The sequence below is a fragment of the Phocoena phocoena genome, chromosome 16 (genome assembly GCF_963924675.1).
Source record: "Phocoena phocoena chromosome 16, mPhoPho1.1, whole genome shotgun sequence".
Lineage (NCBI taxonomy): Eukaryota > Metazoa > Chordata > Mammalia > Artiodactyla > Phocoenidae > Phocoena > Phocoena phocoena.
Window position 1 is genome coordinate 72827761 of NC_089234.1, and position 21973 is coordinate 72849733.

The 21973-nt window shown below is 40.8% G+C and overlaps 1 protein-coding gene across 1 annotated transcript in view; it reads right to left on the reverse strand.

Moving 5' to 3' along the window:
- Window positions 1–9671, reverse strand: part of BICC1 (BicC family RNA binding protein 1) — a 309662-nt gene extending 299991 nt beyond the window's left edge. The window contains exon 1 of the mRNA XM_065894697.1: window positions 9482–9671. Within this exon, the coding sequence (XP_065750769.1) occupies window positions 9482–9671 (190 nt within the window). The remainder of the gene's footprint in view (window positions 1–9481) is intronic.
- Window positions 9672–21973: the final 12302 nt, after the last annotated feature.

Here is a 21973-nt window from a genome sequence, read left to right on the forward strand (position 1 = left end):
AAGCCAGGATGTGGGATCACAGGTTCAAGGAGAAGAGAGCCTACAAATTTGTTGTCTCTTCTGCCTACCACATGAATCCTTCCAGAAAATTTTTTTGCAAACTTTATCAAAAGCCTTAAAAATATCTATCCCCTTTGAGCTAAAATTTTCACTAGTAAGAATTTTTCCTCTGAGAATAATTAAGGATGGAAAATAAAAAGGTTTTTAGGCAAAAGTATTTGGGGCAGCAGTGTTAACATTCATCACCTGCCAATTCTTGAGTATATGCACTACATCTGGCACTGGTGCATGCTTGACATACAGTACCTTTAACCCTCACAACCTAGAAATGATATTCATTCCATTTTAGAGATGAGAAGACTGAGGTTCAGAGAAATTATTAACTTGCCCCAGGCCACACAACCAATAAATGACAGAGCCAGGACCTGAATCGGGGACATTCTGAGTAGAAACATTAGGTCCTTTCCACTGCCTGGCCACCTAAAAATGTTATAAAATATCATAATGTTTAAGCAAATCATGACATGTCAAGGTAATATTATATAGCTATTTAAAACCATGTTCTTCCTTATCTACAAAACAGAAATAGAGTTAAAGATGTAGAAAACAAACTCATGGTTACCAATGAGTAAGGAGCGGGGGAGGGATAACTTGGAAAATTGGGATTGACATTACACACTACTACATTAAAAAAGATAACTAATACAACCCTACTGTATAGCACAGGTGACTCTACTCAATACCCTGTAATGGCCTATATGGGAAAAGAATATAAAAAAGAGTGGAGATATGTATATGTATAACTGATTCCCTTTGCTGTACACCTGAAACTAACACAACATTGTAAGTCAACTCTACTCCAATAAAAATTTTTTAAATAATAAAACCATGTTCTTCAAGAATCTTTAATGAAATGGAAAATATCCGTGATACAATGTAAAGTGAAAAAGAAGGGAAGTATGATCCCAGTTTAGAATTTAAGGGGCACAAGTCACACAAGGGTAGGAACCGTATCTATCTTGGTTTTGTCTGCATCCCCAAAGCCCAACACTGTACCTGACATATAGTAGGAACTCAATATCTGTTGCAAAAATAAATTATGTGTGAGCATACTTTTTAAAGACCAGGAAAAAATTCCCAAAATATTATCAGTGGTTATTGCTGGATTCTGGACTTAGAGGTGACTTTTGGTTTTTCTTTTTTACATCTGTTTGTATTTTCAAGTATTCTATAATAAGTTTGATTACTTTCATAACCTGAAAAATAATACAATGGCTAATTTTCAAATCTTCTGTTTAAGCATCTTCCTATACAAGAGAGTTAAGCTCCAGATCAACTCGGTATGCAGACTAATATGTTGTTTATCTTATTCACTGTAACAGAGAAACTACTTTATAGCTAGAAAGTGAGCATTATCTTTTTATATGCCAGCATCATAAATGGGAACAGGATTTAATACGTGTTACAAATATAAATGCTTTCATCAACTACCGTTATTAGTAGCTTATTAGGTAGTAAATAGATTTATAAGTGTATAACATCTACAAAATGTTTCTATTAATGGTTTGTGCATTTTGGATACTTCCCTAAATACTAATACCATAAGGATTAAAAATCAAATGTGGTGGCTTTTGCAGCATAACAACAAGGGTTTCTTGCCAAGATCATCCCCACACTGCAAAAGACATTATAGGTTAGCATTAAAATTGTGCCTCAGGACTTCCCTGGTGGCTCAGTGGTTAAGAATCTGCCTGCCAATGCAGGGAACACGGGTTCGAGCCCTGGTCTGGGAAGATACCACATGCCGCGGAGCAACTAAGCCCGTGTGCCACAACTACTGAGCCTGTGCTCTAGAGCTCTCGAACCACAACTACTGAGCACACACGCCTAGAGCCCGTGCTCCGCAACAAGAGAAGCACAAGAGAAGCCACCGCGATGAGAAGCCCACACAGCGCAACGAAGAGTAGCCCCCGCTCACCGCAGCTAGAGAAAGCCCGCATGCAGCAATGAAGACCCAACACAGCCAAAAAAATAAAATATAAATTTTCTAAAAAATTGTGCCTCATCCCAGGTAGTTTATTAAGCATTTTACATAAAGGAATATTCATGGTCACTATTATCCCATGCACTTTTAAAGAACTAGATTTTTAAATAAAGAGAACGAACCAAGGATGAGCCAACTGGTATTTTTATTAGCTCATCATTCTGGACAATTTCAAACAGCAAAACACGGCACAAATCTGATGATAATTCTATTATCAAACTGCCTGCAAAACGACTTCATCTTCTGAACAAATTCTGGCTTCGTTGGCCAGATGCTATTGCAGTGGCCACTCCAAGAAAACCCTAAAGAAGGGCAGAAGCGTGAGCTACACTGAACCTGTCTATTCTAAAAGCGACTTGAGATGGGTGGTGGGAGGGGAGGAAGTAGGAGGGGAGAAAGGATATCTTAGAGTAAGAAAAGGTAAAATGTCGGGGAGGGAAGGACCGGGAGTCTGGCGTTAGTAGATGCAAACTATTTACATACAGGATGTATAAACAACGAGGTCCTACTGTAGAGCACTGGGAACTATATTCAGTATCCTGGGATAAACCATAATGGAAAAGAATATAAAAAAGAATGAATATATGTGTATAACTGAGTCACTCTGCTGTACAGCAGAAATTAACACAACACTGTAAATCAACTATACTTCAATAAAAAATTAAATAAATTAAAATAATAAAATTTTTTAAAAAGGTAAAATGGACGTTTGTATTGTGTTGTATGATTTTTCAATGAAAAAAACACCTGACGGGCAGAAAACAGTGGAGGAGAAAAAGACAGTTACAGTACTTGGGGGCCCTAGGTCTTGTTTGTAAAAGGAGTAACAACATGAGAACTGCTTTCCATGATCAAAGCTGTTTTCTCTTTGGGAATTAGATTTATTCCCAGACTATGCCAAGAAGAAATTCCACCCACATAAGCATTACCAAATCATCTAGATTTCTAGGGGTTATCAGTGCAGGCCAAAGTCTCTGACACAGGGAAGCTTTCGCAGCAGGCACAACTTGGAATTTCTGTCACAGTGCCCTCTGCTTTGCCCTTTGTGGGGAAACTACGGGTTGGATCACTCAGCATCCATTCTGACTCCCTTCTTCTTTGCCTACTTCTACGAGAGAAGCTAGAAAAGAAGTCGCTTTCCCAGAATCTCTTGTAGCAAACAGTGGCCAAAGAAATACAGATGGAAGTTCCAGGAGAGAGAATTCTTCGTCACACAAAAAGGCAAAATCTTGAATAAAAAAACAAAGCAAAACATTTTTGTTTCCCTCCCTTTTCCCTGCAGAGACCACAGGCGCATCTCAAGGCATAGCCTTGGCCGGACTGCACCAATGAGGCCAAAGCCATCAGCTGGGATGGTTGAGGTCAGGGGGGAGGTTGCTGGGCTCCCTGAAGCCCCTGAGCAGCTCTTGGGGCCTGGCCCTCTTAGTCCCAGATTTTTTTGTTTCAACAGGAAAATAAACCCCTGGCTTGTTTAAGTCACCCTGTGTCGGGTTTTCTGTTAGTTACAGCCAAATAAATACATTCCTGCCTGTTAAAATCATCGATATAACAAGCCCTTTCTATGTTTTAACTTATCAATGATCAACTTAAGCAAAACCCCAGAAGTCTTCACAGAGATAAGACTGACGGAGAGCGCTGACCCCCTGCCCACAAGTGCAGGGCTGTAACACCCTCTCACAGCATCCTCGCGGGGCTCTGCAAGAGGTGAAGTTAGGACCCCAACCCAGGCCAATGTGATAGTTCCTGAACTCTTCACCGCCAGGCTACACAACTTCTGATGGATTTTATTCATTTCGTTTCTAAAGCAATCTGAACCTTCAGTTCTGCTCTCTGAGCCTACTACGCTTGTCGTAATAAACTTTTCTGATTGGAGGAAGACTTTCACTGAAGAATAAAGAAAAAATTCACGTGCAGTTGTTTTAGAAAACAAAAACAAAAAACCTGACAAGCATTTGCTTTCCAGTGTTTTGAAATCCTTATGCATCACATGGCACGGGGCTGCTGGGGCTGCTGCAGTACCATCTACCAGACACCACGTGCCTGGCACTGAGCTCCACTTTTCACACACATCATCTCGTTCTGCGCTCACAACACCCCTGGAAGATAGGACCATCATGGTCCCCATTCTACAGGTGAGCAAACAGAACACGTTAGCCCAGGCACAACATTTTCTTTGAAAAAGTCTCTTTCGAGACGCCAGTGAATGACAAGTTCAGAGCAACATCCAACTACAATGGAGATCAATGGATTTTTGCAGCTAGTCTTTAGTAAAAATATTAGAAGTGACGGGCTCCGGACCGTTCAAAGAATGAAAACTACTCAAGGCAAGAACAATGACAGCTAAAGAGAGTGCAAAGCCCTCTCCTCCTGCACAAAATCTAAAACTCCACACTCGTGTCCAATACAGCTTTACTCAGTACACGCTCACCCACCTTTACAAGGGGCTAATACGTGGACATACGGTGAGCTACCAGGAAAGCCAATAAAAATATTTACATAGCTGTGAATGTTCATTTATTATAAACCATTTAATTCATTTTCAAATATATTTGATTTTCATTTTCAATATAAGAATGTGCATTTTATGAACTATGGTTTATAATAAATATGGTTATTAGTGATTTATTCAGCACTTACTCTGTGGCCAGCGCTGTGATGTTTTACATCCATCTTTTTTTCTCTGAACGGTCACAACCACCTCAGATGTAGCACCATGATTAACACCGCCTTTCATAAATGGGGCTGCAGGTAATGAATTTTCCCAACCTCCCTATTTAAAGGTAGGATCAAGACTCAAATCCAGATCTGGCCAAGAACACTTTGCTTTCAACCATTAAGCTTCACAAAGTTATTGGATTTGTTCTTATTGGTTATTAGCCTTAATCAAGCCTTAGCTAGAAAACTACATTCAGCTTAGCTCTTGTTTATTTTCATTTTCAGCACTCCCCCATTCTCATATATTTTTACTTCATCTCTCCCTGATCCCACAAAAGCATCTAAAAGATTATTATCTATTTACCAAATTATAAGACAATCTTCACTAAAGTTTGCCAAATTAAAAAGATATGTAGGGACTTCCCTGGTGGCGCAGTGGTTAAGAATCCGCCTGCCAATGCAGGGGACACGGGTTCGAGCCCTGGTCCAAGAAGATCCCACATGCCGCGGAGCAACTAAGCCCGTGCGCCACAACTACTGAGCCTGCGCTCTAGAGCCCGCGAGCCACAACTACTGAAGCCCGTGCACCTAAGGCCTGTGCTCTGCAACAAGAGAAGCCACCGCAATGAGAAGCCCGCGCACCGTAACGGAGAGTAGCCTCCGCTCGCCACAACTAGAGAAAAGCCCGTGCGCAGCAACGAGGACCTAACACAGCCAAAAAAATAAATAATTAATTTAAAGAAGAAAAAAGATATGTAATTATATAACTGCTGCTCTTGCTTTCAATCAATGTGTGATCAGCTGTTTTAGGGGCTAGTTCTACTCCTCAAGCAAGCAGTGATCAGTGATTCCTGTTCTGCCCATCACTGTGAACACGTAAAAACATGTTTGTTTTTTAAATTTTTGGCCACGCCGCATGGCACATGGGATCTTAGTTCCCCAACCAGGGATCCAACCTGTGCCCCCTGCATTGGAAGCACGGAGTCTTAACCACTGGGCCAACAGGGAAGTCCCCAAAACGTGGTTCTTAATGTCTTTAACAGCAATATCCTAAAAGGCCACCAGACATTAACCTCAATTCATAAAAACAGGCCACTGCCCCCAGCCCACAATTCTTTCTATGATGAAATACAAGGGATTCCAAACCTTGAAAATGCCTATGAGTCTAAATTTTATGTAGGGATTTTTAACTGTACAGCACGTGTATATGTTTTTCAGTGTAACAATAAAAGTATAATCATAAGATGTAAAACAACCCCAAAAGAAGAAAAAGGAAAAGTATAAATGTACAAAATCCATGTTTGTCTCTCAGGACACTGGCCAACACCAAGGCTGTATTTGACTCTTGACCCATTTATTTGCTACTTTCTCCCAGACTTTCCTCTAGACCACTCTTCTCCCTCTTTGCATACCATAAGTCACACTTAATTGACTGAAATGAATCACTACTACTATCCCACATGAAATATGAAGTCTAAATTCTGAAGATCAGTATTAAGTAAATCAAGAACAATTTTTCTTCATTATTATGTTGTCCATCGCATCTATTCTAAGGCCTACCATCCCCATCAAAAACCTAAACTAAACGTGAAAATCAATTCCCATTTACAAAACTGTTGACTAATATAATCAATCTTCATTTAGACTCAAACAGAAGTGTCAGATACTCTGCATGGCTGTTCCAAAGTAGTTATTAGATAAAAAACAAAAGCAAAAAACTAGTGATCTTTTTTCCTACATTTTTGGCCTGGTGGATTTTATGTGTATCAGTTCTTTGGGGATTCATCCAAGAATGGTATTTTCATTTCTTTGACCACTACCCTACTGCCTATATTTTAACCTCACTGAATTTTTGGTCCATTGCGTAGAAGAATTTCTCTACTAATAAAAATACAACCCATTAAAGATTAACTTACCCCCAGGACAGTCTCTCTGGAAACAAATTCCAAGCATTATAATCACCAATTTGCATTATGTAGACTTAAAGGCAGAGAATCTTATTTACCCTGATTTAAACTGGAAACCTGCACATATTTTAAGGCGAATGTCTGAGGAAAAATGGCAAATCCAAATCAGAAACCCAACCAGGCAAATACAGACTTTTCTTAATTGGCACTTTTCAAATGAAAAACTTTCCACCCAAGGATATCTAACAATATTAGAATATTTGTTGACCTTCCAAACTTCCTACCTTGTTCTCTATTTTACTTCTGCAATTATGAAACTGCAAAATTCTTTTGTTCTCTAGGTATTTAGATATAGACTACTGTCAGAAATTGTGATAGGCACTGGAAGTCATTTGAATCCATGCTATAATATTTATTAGTAGTAATAATAAAATCAACTGATATATATTAAGCTGTTAGCATTTATAAAACAGTGTGGCAAGTTTTAGCTTATTAGGCTTTATCTCTGTTAATTCTCACAAAACTCTAAGAGGAAGGTACTAATATCAGTCCCATTTTACAGACGGACAAACTGAGATGGGGAGGTGCCCAGGAACTGTCCCAAGGTTCCACAGGGAACCTAGGTGCGAGTGATTCCAGTTGCCCATGCTTGCTTTAACCACCTAGTATCGAGCAATGAGACACATGATTATGTTTGGTTCAGAAACTAGTCTTATTCCTTCAAACATGGTGGTTCTAACAAAATTTGACACCAGGAAGCATGCATGACAAAATGCCTTGGTACACAGTGCACTGGGTGCTATTGTCAAATGTGTTCAAACTTACTATCTTGGAAGGCATAATTCACTTATTAGTGACTTTGGAAAGTTAATCAAAGCACTATGTTCAATTATTCAAGAAATCTTTGGAGTTGAAGTGTGAATACTTCACTAATTCATAGGTTGTTGAAGAAATACTAACTCAAGAGTTTCTGTAAAAGAAACTTCACCACAGCAAAGAAATTTTAAACTATCTCATGTCAGAATATCATATCTACAAAGGGAATGGCCTTCAAATTTTAAAAAATATCTTACCTATATTTTGTTTTATTCTAAATGGAAATTAATTGATTCAAAAAAGAAATCCACTTCTAAAGCTCAGGTTATGCAAGAGGGCTTCCTAGGAGCTAACATCACTGTCTTTACTTGCATGTGCGTAGGCAAGACAGGTAAGGAAGACATAGAAGATCCATCTTTCACAACCCTCCAAATGTACAAAATAAACTAGAAACATGTTGAAAGGATAGGTATGTGTGTTATCAGTTCAACCCGAACAATCTCACAGCAATATTTTTCTGAATAAATTTAGTATTTTGTTTTATAATAGGAACTAGGCAAAAAAGAACCACGGAACAAATGGAATAACTAAAATAGGTTACTGAAAGGCAACTGGGGCTTTAATTTCCAAATGCACTTTGCAATATTCCTATTTGAACAGTTTATCACAGAAGTAACTCTCCTAGAGAGTTACATAATTTGAGGAGGAAAAAAAGAGGGAGTAAGACAGAGACATGATAAGCACTGGGGATGTTTATCAATAACAAAAAGCAAAAAGAGAGATGAGTTTGTAACTCATCCAAAAATGCCTACCAAACACTCTTGCTATTTATTTGTTTCCACCAAGTTATTGTTTTGGAAAACATCTTGTTCTGTCTTAAAATAACCTGCCTAATTGTTCTAAAAAACCACTGCATTTCCACGGAGGGCTAAATAGCTCCCACACTGCGATGCACTGACTGATCGAGTCAAAGTAAATTAGGCACCAAGCCACAAAAGAAAGTTGGAAAGCTCCAATCCTCCCTTCATATAAGGATACGAGCTACTGAATGAATCCACCACTGCACCCTTAGTCAAAGTAATGCCTGGTCCCTCTACTATTTTAAGAATAACAGTCATTCAAATTACCTTATTTCTCTAGATGATGGAAATGAACCACACTGGGGACTACAGGTAAGCTAGTAATTAACATTTTTAGGGAAGATCAAAATGACGTTGGACATTTTAGCACTCACTCTGAGAACTCCAATCCTCCCATTAAAAGTCAAAATTTGTTCCCAGTCCTGTATGGTTAAAGCTGTTACGCCTGGGAAAGTCCCAGAGAAACGAGGAAGTTTAAAAAAAAAAAAAAAAAAAATTGTGAAAGACAAAGTCAGATAGATACCCATAATACGGGAAGACTTTTATGAACCGAGTGTAACTCAAGATGTGTTTTATAAGCCTGTCAGAAGATGAACACGCACTGTCCCCCAACCCAGCAGCACTGCCCTGACACTCTGGCCGCTCACCCCCATGCTGGCCCCTCTTACTCCGGGTGCGAGGCGGGAACTCCTGTCTTAAGCTTTGACATCTGCAGAGCGTTTCCCAATAGCAAGACAAGGCCCCTCAGCTGGAGGAAGTGGATACTGACAAGAGGAGGGAGAGTAACAGAGACAGAGCTAGAATTCCAGAGTGCCAGAGAGTGGGGAGGGAGTCACGCATACTCTGCGCGGTCCGACTGGGTCCGGATGGCATAGCCCAGGTGTCCGGACTAAAGCTGGCATCTCCAAAGTACAAGAACGCAACTTGGGCGCGCGGGTACAAACACGGCCTTCGGCTTTTCTGAAGCCGGTCAAGTTAGCACAGGGTTCTCGGTGCCCGGAGACCTGGGAGGCGTGGAAGGGTGGAGACTCCCGCGAGGTCTGCACTCCCTGGGTGTCCTCCGGCTCCTCGGGGGAAGGGACGGGGGAACTAAGTCGGCTTTGGGCCGGAGCGGCGGGCGCCGGGACGCGGGGCGGGGATGTCCGGGAAGGAGTCGCGGGCGCAGCCCGGGAGTCCGAGAACGCGGGGTGGATGCCTACCTTGTAACATGGCCTCAAGTTTCTTCCTGTCCACGCGGAAGCGCTCCTCGCTCCACTCGGGGCTGTGCAGGGGCGCTCCGGCGACCAGGTCGTCCTCCGAGCCGGGCATGGGCGAGTCGGTACTGCGCTCGCTGTTGGAGCCCGGGTCCGACTGCGCCGCCAGGTAGCCGGGCTCGCCTTGAGCGGCCATGGTGGGCGCGCGGCGCTCGGGCTCCGGCTGCGGCCGCCGCTCTGCCTGCGCCGCCGCCTCCGCTCGCCCACCGGGTTCGACTGGCTCCCCGCGCCGCGGCGCTAGCTCGTGCCCCCGCGGACGCCGACGCCGCCGCCAACGCCGCCGCCACGGAGCCCCCTGCGCATCCCAGCCCCGGGCGCCGCCTACGCCGCCCGCCGCCCCTGGTCCGGGCCCCGGTCCCCGGCCAGTGGCTGCGCCGCCCCCCGCCAGCAACGCCCGCGCGGAATGAGTGCGCCGCGCCGCCCGCGCCTCCATCCGCAGGGCCCCTGCGCCCCCTCCCCGCCCGCCGCCCCTGCAGCCGCGCGCTCATTGGCCGGGCCGGCCCACGGGGAGCCGCGGCGGGCGGGCGGCCGGCCCCTGGCTCGCGCACTTACTCGCGCGCACACACTCACCACGTACACGCTACCACTTTCCTGCGCTTACACGTCTAAATCTTGTCTCACACACATGCTTTCATAGTTCTTCCGTCACAGACACTCGCAAGTTCAAGCACAGCACCCTCCTGAACGCGCTCGAAGTACACACACAATGCCCCTTCTATTGACGTACACACACTACACCCTAAAAGTCACAGCCCCAGTCGGTCCCACAAGTTTGAAACAGGAGGAAGGAGGAAAAGAGAAGGATTGCGGAAGGAACAACGTCCATCTCTCTCACACATCACTGTGGTCCTTGCTTCCAGGCAGCTCACTCGTCCACCAAATGTTAAAACCAGATTTCTCCTCTCATCTCAGCAAAGTGGCCAGCGGCCCAAGAGGCGGACAAGAGGCTTACTCTTTTTATTGTGAGGAATGGGATTTTTTTTTTTTTCTTGAATGAGGTGAGGAGGGAGTCATTTTCTATGTGATTCTCAAGGAATGGATTCAGCTGATTTAAAAAAAAAAAAAAAAAAGGGGGCTCAGGAGAAAAGAGTCTCTGAGATTGCAATGGCGGTTAGCTGGGTCCCACTGGCATCTGGGCAGGGCTGTCTTGTCAGGGACTGAGGGCTTTTCTCTGTTCCCAAGGTCAGTCCCTCCAGCAAACGAACCTCGGATCCTACCTGACCAAGCCGGCTCACCCACTGCCACTCTCAAACTTGAACTTGAAGCACCAGGAAATCCTGTTGGAACTCTGTTTTTCCAGTTCACATTGATTCTTACTCTCTTGTGACCAAAAGCACAAATTTTTTTTTTGACATTTTTAGGGGCAGGGGATGGGATAGCTGTTTGTCACCGACCACAGGAGACTTACTGGCCTACATAAGGGGCAAGCCATATCGTTGGCATGAGCCTGTGGATACTCATGTACTGTGCTTAATTAAGTGAGATTCTTATCAGTTCCGTTGCCTAGTTAACAAGAATTGACTCTGCGCTGAGTACCGTGATGTGATTTGACAGATGAGGACACTCGGACTGTAAGAAGTCAAGTGACATGATTAAGGTCACACAGCAGCAGATAATGGAGCCAAGAATTGAACCCAGGTCTGGGTATCCAGCACATAATCTCCACAAAACCCTGCCTTGTTGAACAGGGAACGCTCCTGCTCAGAGCCACCTCCTGAAGAACCAGGAGCAGACAGACGTACAACTTAACTGGTCTTTGATTCACCATCCGTGTTCCTTCTCAGAACTTATTACTTACTGTGCAGAGCACTAATTTAAGCAGCAAAAGAGGTTATCAAAGAGCCTTGCATCAGAGATGTTTACCATTTTTTGTGTCAACGAACATTTTGGGGGAAAACCTACTAAGTAATGAACACTGTGTTAGGCATGAAGAATAGTGACAAAAAACAAACACTATCCCTAGGTTCCTAGAGCTGACATTTCAGTGAGAAAGACAGAATGTTAACCAAAAATAAATACATAAATCACTCAGAAAGATACAAAATTGCACCTATATTAAGCATTCCAAATAAGAGACTCAACATACGAGAAAAGCTGTAAAGAAGTAATTGGATTCAGTCAGAGAGGTCAGTGGAGGCTTCTCTGAGAAAGTGACTCTGGAGCTGAGAACAGAAGTTTGAGAAGCAATTAACTGGGCAAGAAAGGGGAGGAAAGAGCCTTCCCTGAAAATGATCATTTGATCATAATAACACAATTATGATCAAATCTATTACAATTATCCTTACTTTCCAGTTGAGGAAACTGAGGCACAGGAGATAAAGTAACTTGCCCAAGTTTGCACAAATAAGTAAATTGTAGAATCGGGATTTGAACCCGAGCAATCTCCCTTGAAAATTAGGCGTGAAGTGTGCCATGCTTAGCGGCCAAGCTGTATTGGCTCTCGATTGAATCACAGCGTAAGCAAAGCTCATGTAGTTAGAGGTGGCGGCACGGGGAGCTAAAAGAAAACCAGCACAGCTGGTACAAGAGAATGAGAAATTAGATGGTGTTTGCCAAGACAGAAGTATGTAAGGAGTACAGCTTGTAAACCCTTCAGGCCAAGTTAGGGAGTTTTTGTTTTTATCCCTAGAGCAGAAGGAAGCCATGTAGAGGCTTTAAGCAAAGGATGTTGTACTTAGATTTACATTTTAAAAAGATGACGGTGGCTATAATATGGAAAACAGATTGAGAGACCTGATAGAAGTTGTTAGGTCAATTAAGAGACTACCCCGGAAGTTTAGATAAGAAATGCTGGTAGCTTACCTAGAGTGGTGAAGATGGAGAAATGTGAGAGGATTTGAGAAACACTTTGATTGTAAATATAATCAGCTAGATGGGTGATGGATTGGATATGGAGTAGTAGGAAGGGAAATGCCAAGAATGACTCTAGGGTTCTGGCTAACATAATTGGAGAGAGAGAGGTACCATTAACTGAAATAGGAACACTGGAAAAGGACTGGCTACCTTGGAGGAAAGATGACCTTGAAATGGATATACTGAGATTACGGTGCCACTGAAATCTCCAAAAAGATGTGTCAAGTAAGCAACTGGATATATGCGTCTGGAGTTCAGAAAAGAGATCTTGGCTATAGATTAAAATGTGTTATTTATTTGTTTATAGGGAGTAATTCTAGTCATATGCATGGGTACGACCGTCTAAGGAATGAGAAGAGAATTAAAGAGAACCAAGCAAAGAGCCTTTCACAAATTCTAACATTAAGTGATCAAGTAGATGACAGTATAATGGGAAATGTAATAGAAAAATTAATGAGAAGAAAAAACAAAACAAAGTTTTATCATGTAAGCCCAGGAATGATTCTGTTCCAAACAGGAAAGTGTGATCATCTTTGTACACTAAGAGAGGTCAAAAAGTTTTGATGGAGGTCACTGGAACCTTAGTAAGAAAGCCAGAATGGTGTGGTAGAGAAGTGAATATAGCTAATGAAATGAGGAGTAAAGACAGCAATCTGGGAGAAGTTTGGCTAAGAACGGGAGGAAATAGTAGTAGCTGAAGGATAATGTGGGTAGATGTTTCTTGTTTATTGGGTTGGTTGGCTGTTAGGTTGGATGATGATTTAATGGGTGATGATTTAATGGGTGAGCACTGGAAAAACCAGTATACATGGTCCAGTTGACAGAAATGGAACGTATATTAAAAAAAAGGAGTCATCATTATTATAGGGCTTTGAAAACAGGAACAGAATAGACTTTAAGATACAAGTAGAGGAGAAACATCATCTCTGGAACACAGGGGCATCCCATCTGATGGCTTTTATTTTCCAGAAAAAGTAAAAGTCAAAGTTATCTGTTGAGAGTGGGGGGAAGAGCTGCCAGAGGTTTGAGAAAAGTAGGGAGGGGTGTGTGTGTGCATGTGTGTGTGTGTGTGTGTGTGTGTGTGTGTTTAGAGGTTTTAAAATAGCTTTTGCATCTGTAAAAGTATGAATTGGACTGCTGCTGCTTTAAATCAACTATACTTCAATAAAATTTTTTAAAAGAATAAATTGGTACTGTTGAGAGTCCAGTTCATGTTGGTAGTCATAAATTTATAATGGCATCAGTCTGCTTGTCCTGACTTTCTCCACCAGTACTAAGCTTCATGGGTGCAGGCACAGAGAAAACATAGGAGTTCTGCCAAACAGGTGAAACACCAGGAGCTAGAAGGCAATGGAACGGTGCCTGATGGCAAATAATTTTCAACGTAGAAGTTGAAACTTCTCCAACGTAGAAGTAGAATCCAGCAAAACTATCAATCAAACACGAGGACGAATTCATGCATCCATATGAGGGGTCTCAAAGACCTCTCCTTATACTTTACCTGAACAAGCTGCTGAAGGTTGTGTGCCACCAAAACAAAAGAGTAAATCAAGATGAAGACAAAAACATGGAACGTGGGAAATAAGAGATCCAGCACATGATGGAGGCAAAGGGCCTCCTCAGAATGATGGTGAAAGGAGATCAAAAATTGGAATAGGTCAGACGTCTCCAGGGTTGAGATTTCTTCTAGATTAAATAGATAGAATTCTTGACTACAAACATATTCAGAGATTAAGAAAGTTTTTGGAGACTTTGGGGTTAAATTCATGATTGGTTCATAGAAAACTATTAATAACTCCAAGTATTGATATAACAAGACATTGTGCTGAAAAATTACAGTATTCTCCATGGCTGAGCTGTAACTAGTATTTACATAGTTGTAATGATGTAAACTGTGGATACTGATCTAACCTAAATTATAAATATAACTAGATTAGGAATTTGAGGATTGGGAAGTATACATGTGGGTAGTGGGGGCTTTGGGGAGACAGTAGTAAAAAAGTGAGACCTCATCTGCTCTAGGGGAACACCGATAGATAATGACTAAAGCTTTTTTAAAATCAAAAAGTAGCAATATAAGCATGTTATTTGGAGATATGAGGTAAAAATAGAATGGAGCTGAAAGTGTTGGAAGTGGTTGCCTGTAGGAAATGGGAAATGGAGGGAAGGCATGTGTTATACTTCTGGTTATTACACAAGTCTTCTAGAACAAGTTGATTATTTAAACCATGTGGATGTATAACTTTGATTACAGAAAAGGTAATGAAGTAATACATAATACCATTATTGAAATGGTATATAAATAACAGAACCTTGAATTCACAACATTGAGTGCTGTGCTCTTTCTACAAAAATTGAACGACAGTTTGAATAATTGAAAATCTTTGTTTCCATTAAGTATATTTGTTTTGTTTGTCTTTATCTTCCTATATCATTCAAGGAAAGAATAAATTTCAGTTACTCGGAAGGATAGGAACAGATCAGATGCCAGGTAATCGTGCAGATTTTTTTTTTTAATGGAGTAAAACTCTCAAATAGAAAAGTCTGGGACTTCCCTGGTGGCGCAGTGTATAAGACTCCACACTCCCAGTGGAGGGGGCCCAGGGTTCGATCCCTGGTCAGGGAACTAGATCCCACACGCATGCTGCAACTAAGAGTTTGCATGCCACAACTAAGGAGTCTGCCTGCTGCAACTAAGACCCATAGCAACCAAATAAATATTTTTTTAAATCCCTGGGAAAAATTTAAATAAATAAGATCACCTTAAATCTTCAAGTTTACAAAATATGAAAATCCATAAGACTTTAAAAAAAAACAACAAGAAGTGAGTGTTATCTTACATTTACTTTAGAAATGCACGCCGAACTTTGATTAGTGGTCATCTAATGAAAAAACTCCTCTGAGAACTTATTTTATTTTATTTTTTGGCGGTACGTGGGCCTCTCACTGTTGTGGCCTCTCCCGTTGCGGAGCACAGGTTCCGGACGCGCAGGCTCAGCGGCCATGGCTCACGGGCCCAGCTGCTCCACAGCACGTGGGATCTTCCCGGACCAGGGCACGAACCCGCTTCCCCTGTATTAGCAGGCGGACTCTCAACCACTGTGCCACCAGGGAAGCCCCCTCTGAGAACTTTTAAAGTAAAATGGATTGGTGTTCTTTTCCAGATTCTCTTAATTAGTTTCCCTGAATTCGTTTCTTCTAAGACAAAATACAAAACTATTGATCCTAAACTGATGTATTTTTGTAAGAGCTTCAGAAATTTATATTAATAACTACTTTTCAATTTTAATTTAAAACCTTGGCAATTCACTTACATTTGAATAATCTCAATACACGGACAGATATTACTCAATTCAATGGCCTACAAAGCTCTTAGAAGTCCCCTCACTTAGCAATCCCAACTCATTCTCTTTGTACATTTCACACTCCAACAGTGCAGAGCAATTTGTAATTCCTGGTCTAGTCTTGCTCTCTCATCTGGAGCTCTGTGCTTTGCAAATAGTATTCCTCCAGCTGGAACACTCTCTCCCCTTTTGTTTGCCTGACCTTCACAAACACCTCACAATCAGGCTGATCTAGGTTCTCCTTACCTTTTGTTTTCAGTGAATACTGTGCTCATTCCCATGAAAGCAATTATCTTTGCATTTATTGTCTTTATCATCATCATGATTATACATCTGATGACTGAGTTCCCGAAGGCAAGAAATGTATCTTTACATCACTGTGTCTCCAACACCCAGCAATTGCCTGGTACTATATAGTCTAACAAGCTTTTAACCATGCACGTAGAAACATATGTTTAGAAATTATTTTGTGATACAGTTTGGATGATTATGTAACCAGAGAGTAACCAAGTTGAAGAAGAGCATAAATAGAAAAGTTAGAAAACTCTGATGCTAGAATTAAAACCAGCTGATAGGTAGGAACGTTCTCTTCTTAATTTGCAGCTGAGGAAACAGAGGTCTGGAGAAATGAGACAAACTGATTAGAGTGCCACATTATGTGAAAATCAACTTAGAAGCATCAATGTTGAACCTGAAAAATTATCTGGTCCAGTCCTTTTACTTCACAGTTCAAAAAATTGAGACGTAAAAACTCAAAGAAAAATGAAGTTGTGCAAAGATATGCTTAAAACTTATGAAAAAGTTGATTTTCAGCAAAGCATCACCCAAGAAACTATTTGTTCCATCTCATTTTTTTTCACTGCAACTTTTTGGCCCAAAATTATAGCCATGGTATGGTACAGTATATTTTAGAGATCTTAAGTGAACATTCTAAAATTTCCCTGTAGTGTCAAAAGAGCAGCAAAGTATTTGATATTCTATTTTAATACCTTTATATTTGGTTCTAGGAGGAGGTTTACTTGACATAAACACAAATGAAGTAATAAAAGAAGATGAGCATGCCATGTAGCATGTCTTTTAGTCTTTTCAGACTAACAATAACGCCTAACACTTATGGAGTATTTATAATTTGCTGGACACTGTTAATTATCTCATTTGTTTCTCACCACAATCCTATAAGGTTGGTACAACTATCATCTCCATTTTACAGAAGAGAATAGCTAATACCTCACGAGGATAACACGCCTGGAGACCCACAGTCTGGAGTGGTTGTGACTGAAATACAGAGACACCTGACAGAAATGATGTTCCATCACACTGGCTTTCTCTCCTGTCTGGGCCTGATTACATGTAGGTAATGCAAACTGTTAGTGGTGGAAGGAATCTGAGGCTCATTGATGCTGGTAGTTTTCACATTTAAAAAACAGAATCTGTGTTTCACATAAACTCTAATGCAGAAAGCTCTTATAGAAAACTAATAATAACAGAGTTATTCTGGTCGAAAAAGGACAGGGGATTCTTACTAGCTCAATTTTCACCTTTTCCTTCCATGATCCCAGGGTTCCAAAGGCTCACAAAACTACTGATCTCTCTTTCTCTCTCTCTCTCTCTCACACACACACACACACAGGCACACACATTTATATCTGGGTACAAATAAAGCATATAGAACCAAAGTGACTTGCCTAAATTCCACAGCTCAAAGCATCAAGGCATGTTCAGGTTTTTACAGCTTTCTCATCAGAAAAGGAATGGTTTTGTGTTTTCCGGAAGTCAAGGGCGGAGAATATCTAGTTGCCAGAGGGCATGTTGGATTCTCTCACTATTTCAATAAAATAGGCTTCTGATAAAGAATATTATGAAAAGTAAACATTTTCATTGGGGTTTCAACACCCCAATGCTGAAAAGGAAAAGAGAAAACGTAGGTCACTGAAAAGAGAATAGAATGAATCCAAATGGAAGAAGAAAGTTAAACAGCAGACAGAAGAATAGAAGAAGGAAACAAACTTTCCCAGTCACTGAATTCCAACATTGCCCAATATTCCACTTACCAAAATGGGAAAGGGAAAAAAAAAAAAAAAAAAAAGCTAGCAGTGCCATGTTGAAACTACCACCCACGGAGATGGATAAGCCTCAGCCTCACAGCTCCTACAAGTTTCTGTCCAAGTTTCAAGGCACATGTTAATTGTGCTTTTGATCTACAATACCAATATTTTACCCTGTCGTCCAGGATAACCGGACTAACACTAACGTGCAAATCTATCCTCATGAGCCCCTGGGACTGAAGAAGAGGGAATGTTTAGCAAAAGACAACAGAGTAAGCATGTGCAAAACTGTACCTTCCTGCATTTTTTTTTTTTTTTTTTTGATGGACTGGCAGGTTGCTGGCAATGTGACTTTCAGATCTAGCCAGAAATGGAGCCATAAAAGCAACCAGCCTTCAGGGATGTGAGAACTGGCTCCTCTTCTAACACTATACTCAGTTACAAGGTAAATTTCACCAACGTCACTTATGTGCTAAACCTTACATCAAATGAGAAGAAAAAGATCCCAGAAACGAGGGCTTTCGTGGGCAGCTTGTGTGGCAAGAATCGTTCATAGCAGGAAAAGCATGGGTCATCAAAGGAAGGACCAGGCCCAAAACTACAGAAACACCAGTGGGCAAATACATGGCACAAAGTCTACCACACCCTCAACCTCCACTCATGGCTGACATTACTAGTTGATCACAGCCCCTTCCACTCCAGCTCAGGAAATGCTTCTCAATGAATCCAAAGAGCCAAGACAAATCATTTGAAGCTGGCTCTGAACATGAAACTTCATTGCCATGTTGGAGCCAGGGCTGTGGTTAAGGGATTGGAAGATGAATAGTCATTCAGTTGGACTCAGACTGTTGACCTCTCCTTCAGAGAAGGTGAGCCTAAGAGCAAAGGAAGTAAACATCCTACTCATCGTCGGCTGTTCCCTGCATGAGCCCTCTGTTTTTGTACAGAGGAAATGAATGGGAATCAAATTGAATCTACTGCACGTTCAGAATGTGGTGTGAGCTACGACCATGTAGAGCTACCAGTATGTACCTGCCCACAGTCCTAAACTGGACATCAGGAGACCTGGATTTTAATCTCCATTCTTTCACTAATTCTGTAACTTTAGGCAAGTCTCTTAATTTTGCTGGACCTAATTTCCTTACCTGTAAAAACTGGGAACAGGTTGGTCTGGACTATATGAATTTTCAAGTTCCTTCTGACTCCAAATTTCCATGACTTAAAGAAAGTGTTCACTTACTACTCAGTTCAGCAACAGGCAGTTTCTACACAGAAAAGGTTCTTTTAAAGAAAAACTAATAGAACAAAGGAAGAGCAGGAAGACCGTCAAATTCAATGTGGTAGAAATAGTAGCTCATAAAGTTAAAGGCGACTCGAAGTCAGTGTCAGAAAGAGGTGAATATAGACCCTGGAATGAGAACCCCTGTGTTCAAGGTCAACTGGAACACTTATTACTTCTATGACCTGTGCATTAATTATTTCTTGCTGTATAATAAATTACCTCCAAATTAACAGCTTAAAACAACAAACATTATCTGTGGATTTTTGTGGGTCCAGAATCCTAGTATAACTTAGCCAGGTGCCTCTGGCTCAAAATCTCTCACAAGACTGCAATCAAAATGTCAGCTGGACGTATAGGTATGGCTGATTCATTCTGCTGTACAGCAGAAACTAACACAACATTGTAAAGCAACTATATTCCAATAAAATTTAATTTAAAAAAAATTGTCAGCTGGAGTTGTGGTCTCATTCAAAGGCTCCATGATCCACTTCCAAGTCATTCATGTGGTTGTTAGCTGTATCCAGTTCCTCACGGGCTGTTGGGCGGAGGGCTTCAGATCCTTCTACATGGGCCTCTCCTAAGGCAACACACAACATGGCAGCTGGCTTCCACCAGGATGAGCGAGCAAGCAAGCGAGAGAGAGTGAGTGCTTGAGCCACAGTCTTCCTGTGGGCTAATTTCAGAAGTGACATACCATCATGTTTTCCATACTCTGTGTATTACAAGCAAGTCACTTGATCCCGTCCACACGGAGGGAAAGGGCTCACATAAGCACATGAACACCAGGAGGCAGGGTTCATTAGTGCCAACTTAGAAGCTGCCTACCCCAACCTGGGATCAAATATTTTAGCTTTTTAAACTGTGGTTACCCTTATTTAATGGGCATAAAGTAACTACATCCAAAGGTTGTTGTAAAACTCAATGAATACTTTATAAAACATTTAATTCGTTCAGTACCTGGAATGTAGTAAGTACTCAATAAATGGTGGGTATCGTTTCTAAAAATTGTTTTCTGTAGAGAAATTGAGAAATCTACTTGAGAAGACGTATTCACATACCTGAAAAATATAAATAAAAGAAGATTGAGGTGGGGTTAGTGGTCTATTTTCTGAAACTCTGTGAATCCTCTTCCCTGCCCTGCTCCCCCTCCAAAAAAACCCAGACAGAACAATTAGTCTGCAAAATCAAAAACTCACCAAGAATATACACAAGAAAACTAGATGACGACATATTCCCTCAAACCTCAGAATAGAGGCTAGTGGGGACAGCATCAGGAGAACCGCAAAACTACCATCAAGGACTCGTTAGAAAGTACAGAAAGCTAATCTGAACTCAGCTGAAACCAGGTGGGAGTCCTGCAGGATCCAGTCTGTAGGTGAGAGCAATGGGATGGCGATAGGTCTGAGTGTTGGTGCTGAAGCAGTCTGGCCCCTGTGAACAAAACTCTCTTTCAAGTCAAATCCCTGTATTGAGGAGAAACTTCTGGAAATAGGATCAAATTAAGGAGGACAGAGAAATGGGGCAAAGGAAAGAGAAGTTCAAGACACAAATGGAGGAAGGGAACAGAGGAAGCAAATCTTAAGAGTATGGGGCCATGTGTTTTTACCTCTTTGCTAAAGAAATCTACTTTCACTTTAAAATGAGCAACAGAAATAAATTGAGATTGAATTATGATGGGGAAAAAAAAGGAAGCAGAATTTAAATAATGTAGAAGATATCCCTAGAGATAATGAAAACATGTCAGACATCCCTACAAAAAGCTGAAAACTGGAACTTAAAATTTCAAAACAAGTGAAAAGAAATGTTTTTAAATAATAGGAACTATAAAAGAAGAAACAAATCAGAATTGAAAAAACTCTAATATGAATGGAGGAAATGGAGGTTTGAAAGAGAGGATAAAAGACTCAGGAAAGAATCAAACAAGTTGAAATTAAGAAATTAACACTAAACTAGAAGAAACTAAAGAGTAAATGAACACAATGAATAATGCCTGAAGAGAAATGGAAAAAATATTTTAGGTAAAAAATAAAAATATGTTTTTAAAGAGATTTGAGAGAAAGTGATAGAACAAGGGGAGGGGGACTTCTACATAATAGGAGTCTCTGAAGAAGAAAAGCAAAGCAATGGGGCAGAACAACACTAAAAACTGTAATTTAAGAAAATGCTGCATGCCACAACAAAGATTCCGCATGCCACAACCAAGACCCAGCGCAGCCATAAATAAATAAATAAATAAATAAATTTAAAGAAATGTTCACGAAATAAAAGATGATATAAATCTACATATTTAAATCAAATTTCCCGAACTTAGGGCAATCAACTTAGAATAGTCAACCCTGAGATTATTCTAGTAAAAGGTATTATATTTTAAATGAAAAGATAAAAATTCTTTGGACTACCAGGCAAAAAAGATGAAGTCATTTATAAGGAAAAATAATAAGATTGCAATTAGACTTTCCAACAGCTATACTTATGCCACAAGACAAAGAAATAATATATTTTAAGTATTCAAGAAGAGAAAAATTGAGGCATTCAAGAAAAAAATAAGAAAATTCCCATATCAAGGATTCTATAGCCAGCTAAACTTGTTCACTAGTATAACAAGGCTACAGATAAATTGTTATGAATATACTTAGGAAATACTGCTCCCATGAGCCCTTCTTACAGAGTCTTCTAAAGAATCTACTTTAAGCTCTCATCACACAAAACGATTTGGGAGATATCCAACATAAGGACTGAACATTAAATTATGATTAAGACCTAAGGCTAAACTATGATTATAAAGGAGATAGCATAGTATGCAATGTCTCTATATACTTTCAATGCAGATACAGAACAACTGAAAGACGGTGGAAAAATCAGGAGAGGATATGAAAAATAGAAAAATCTTAAAAAAGAGAGAGTGAGAAAGAGA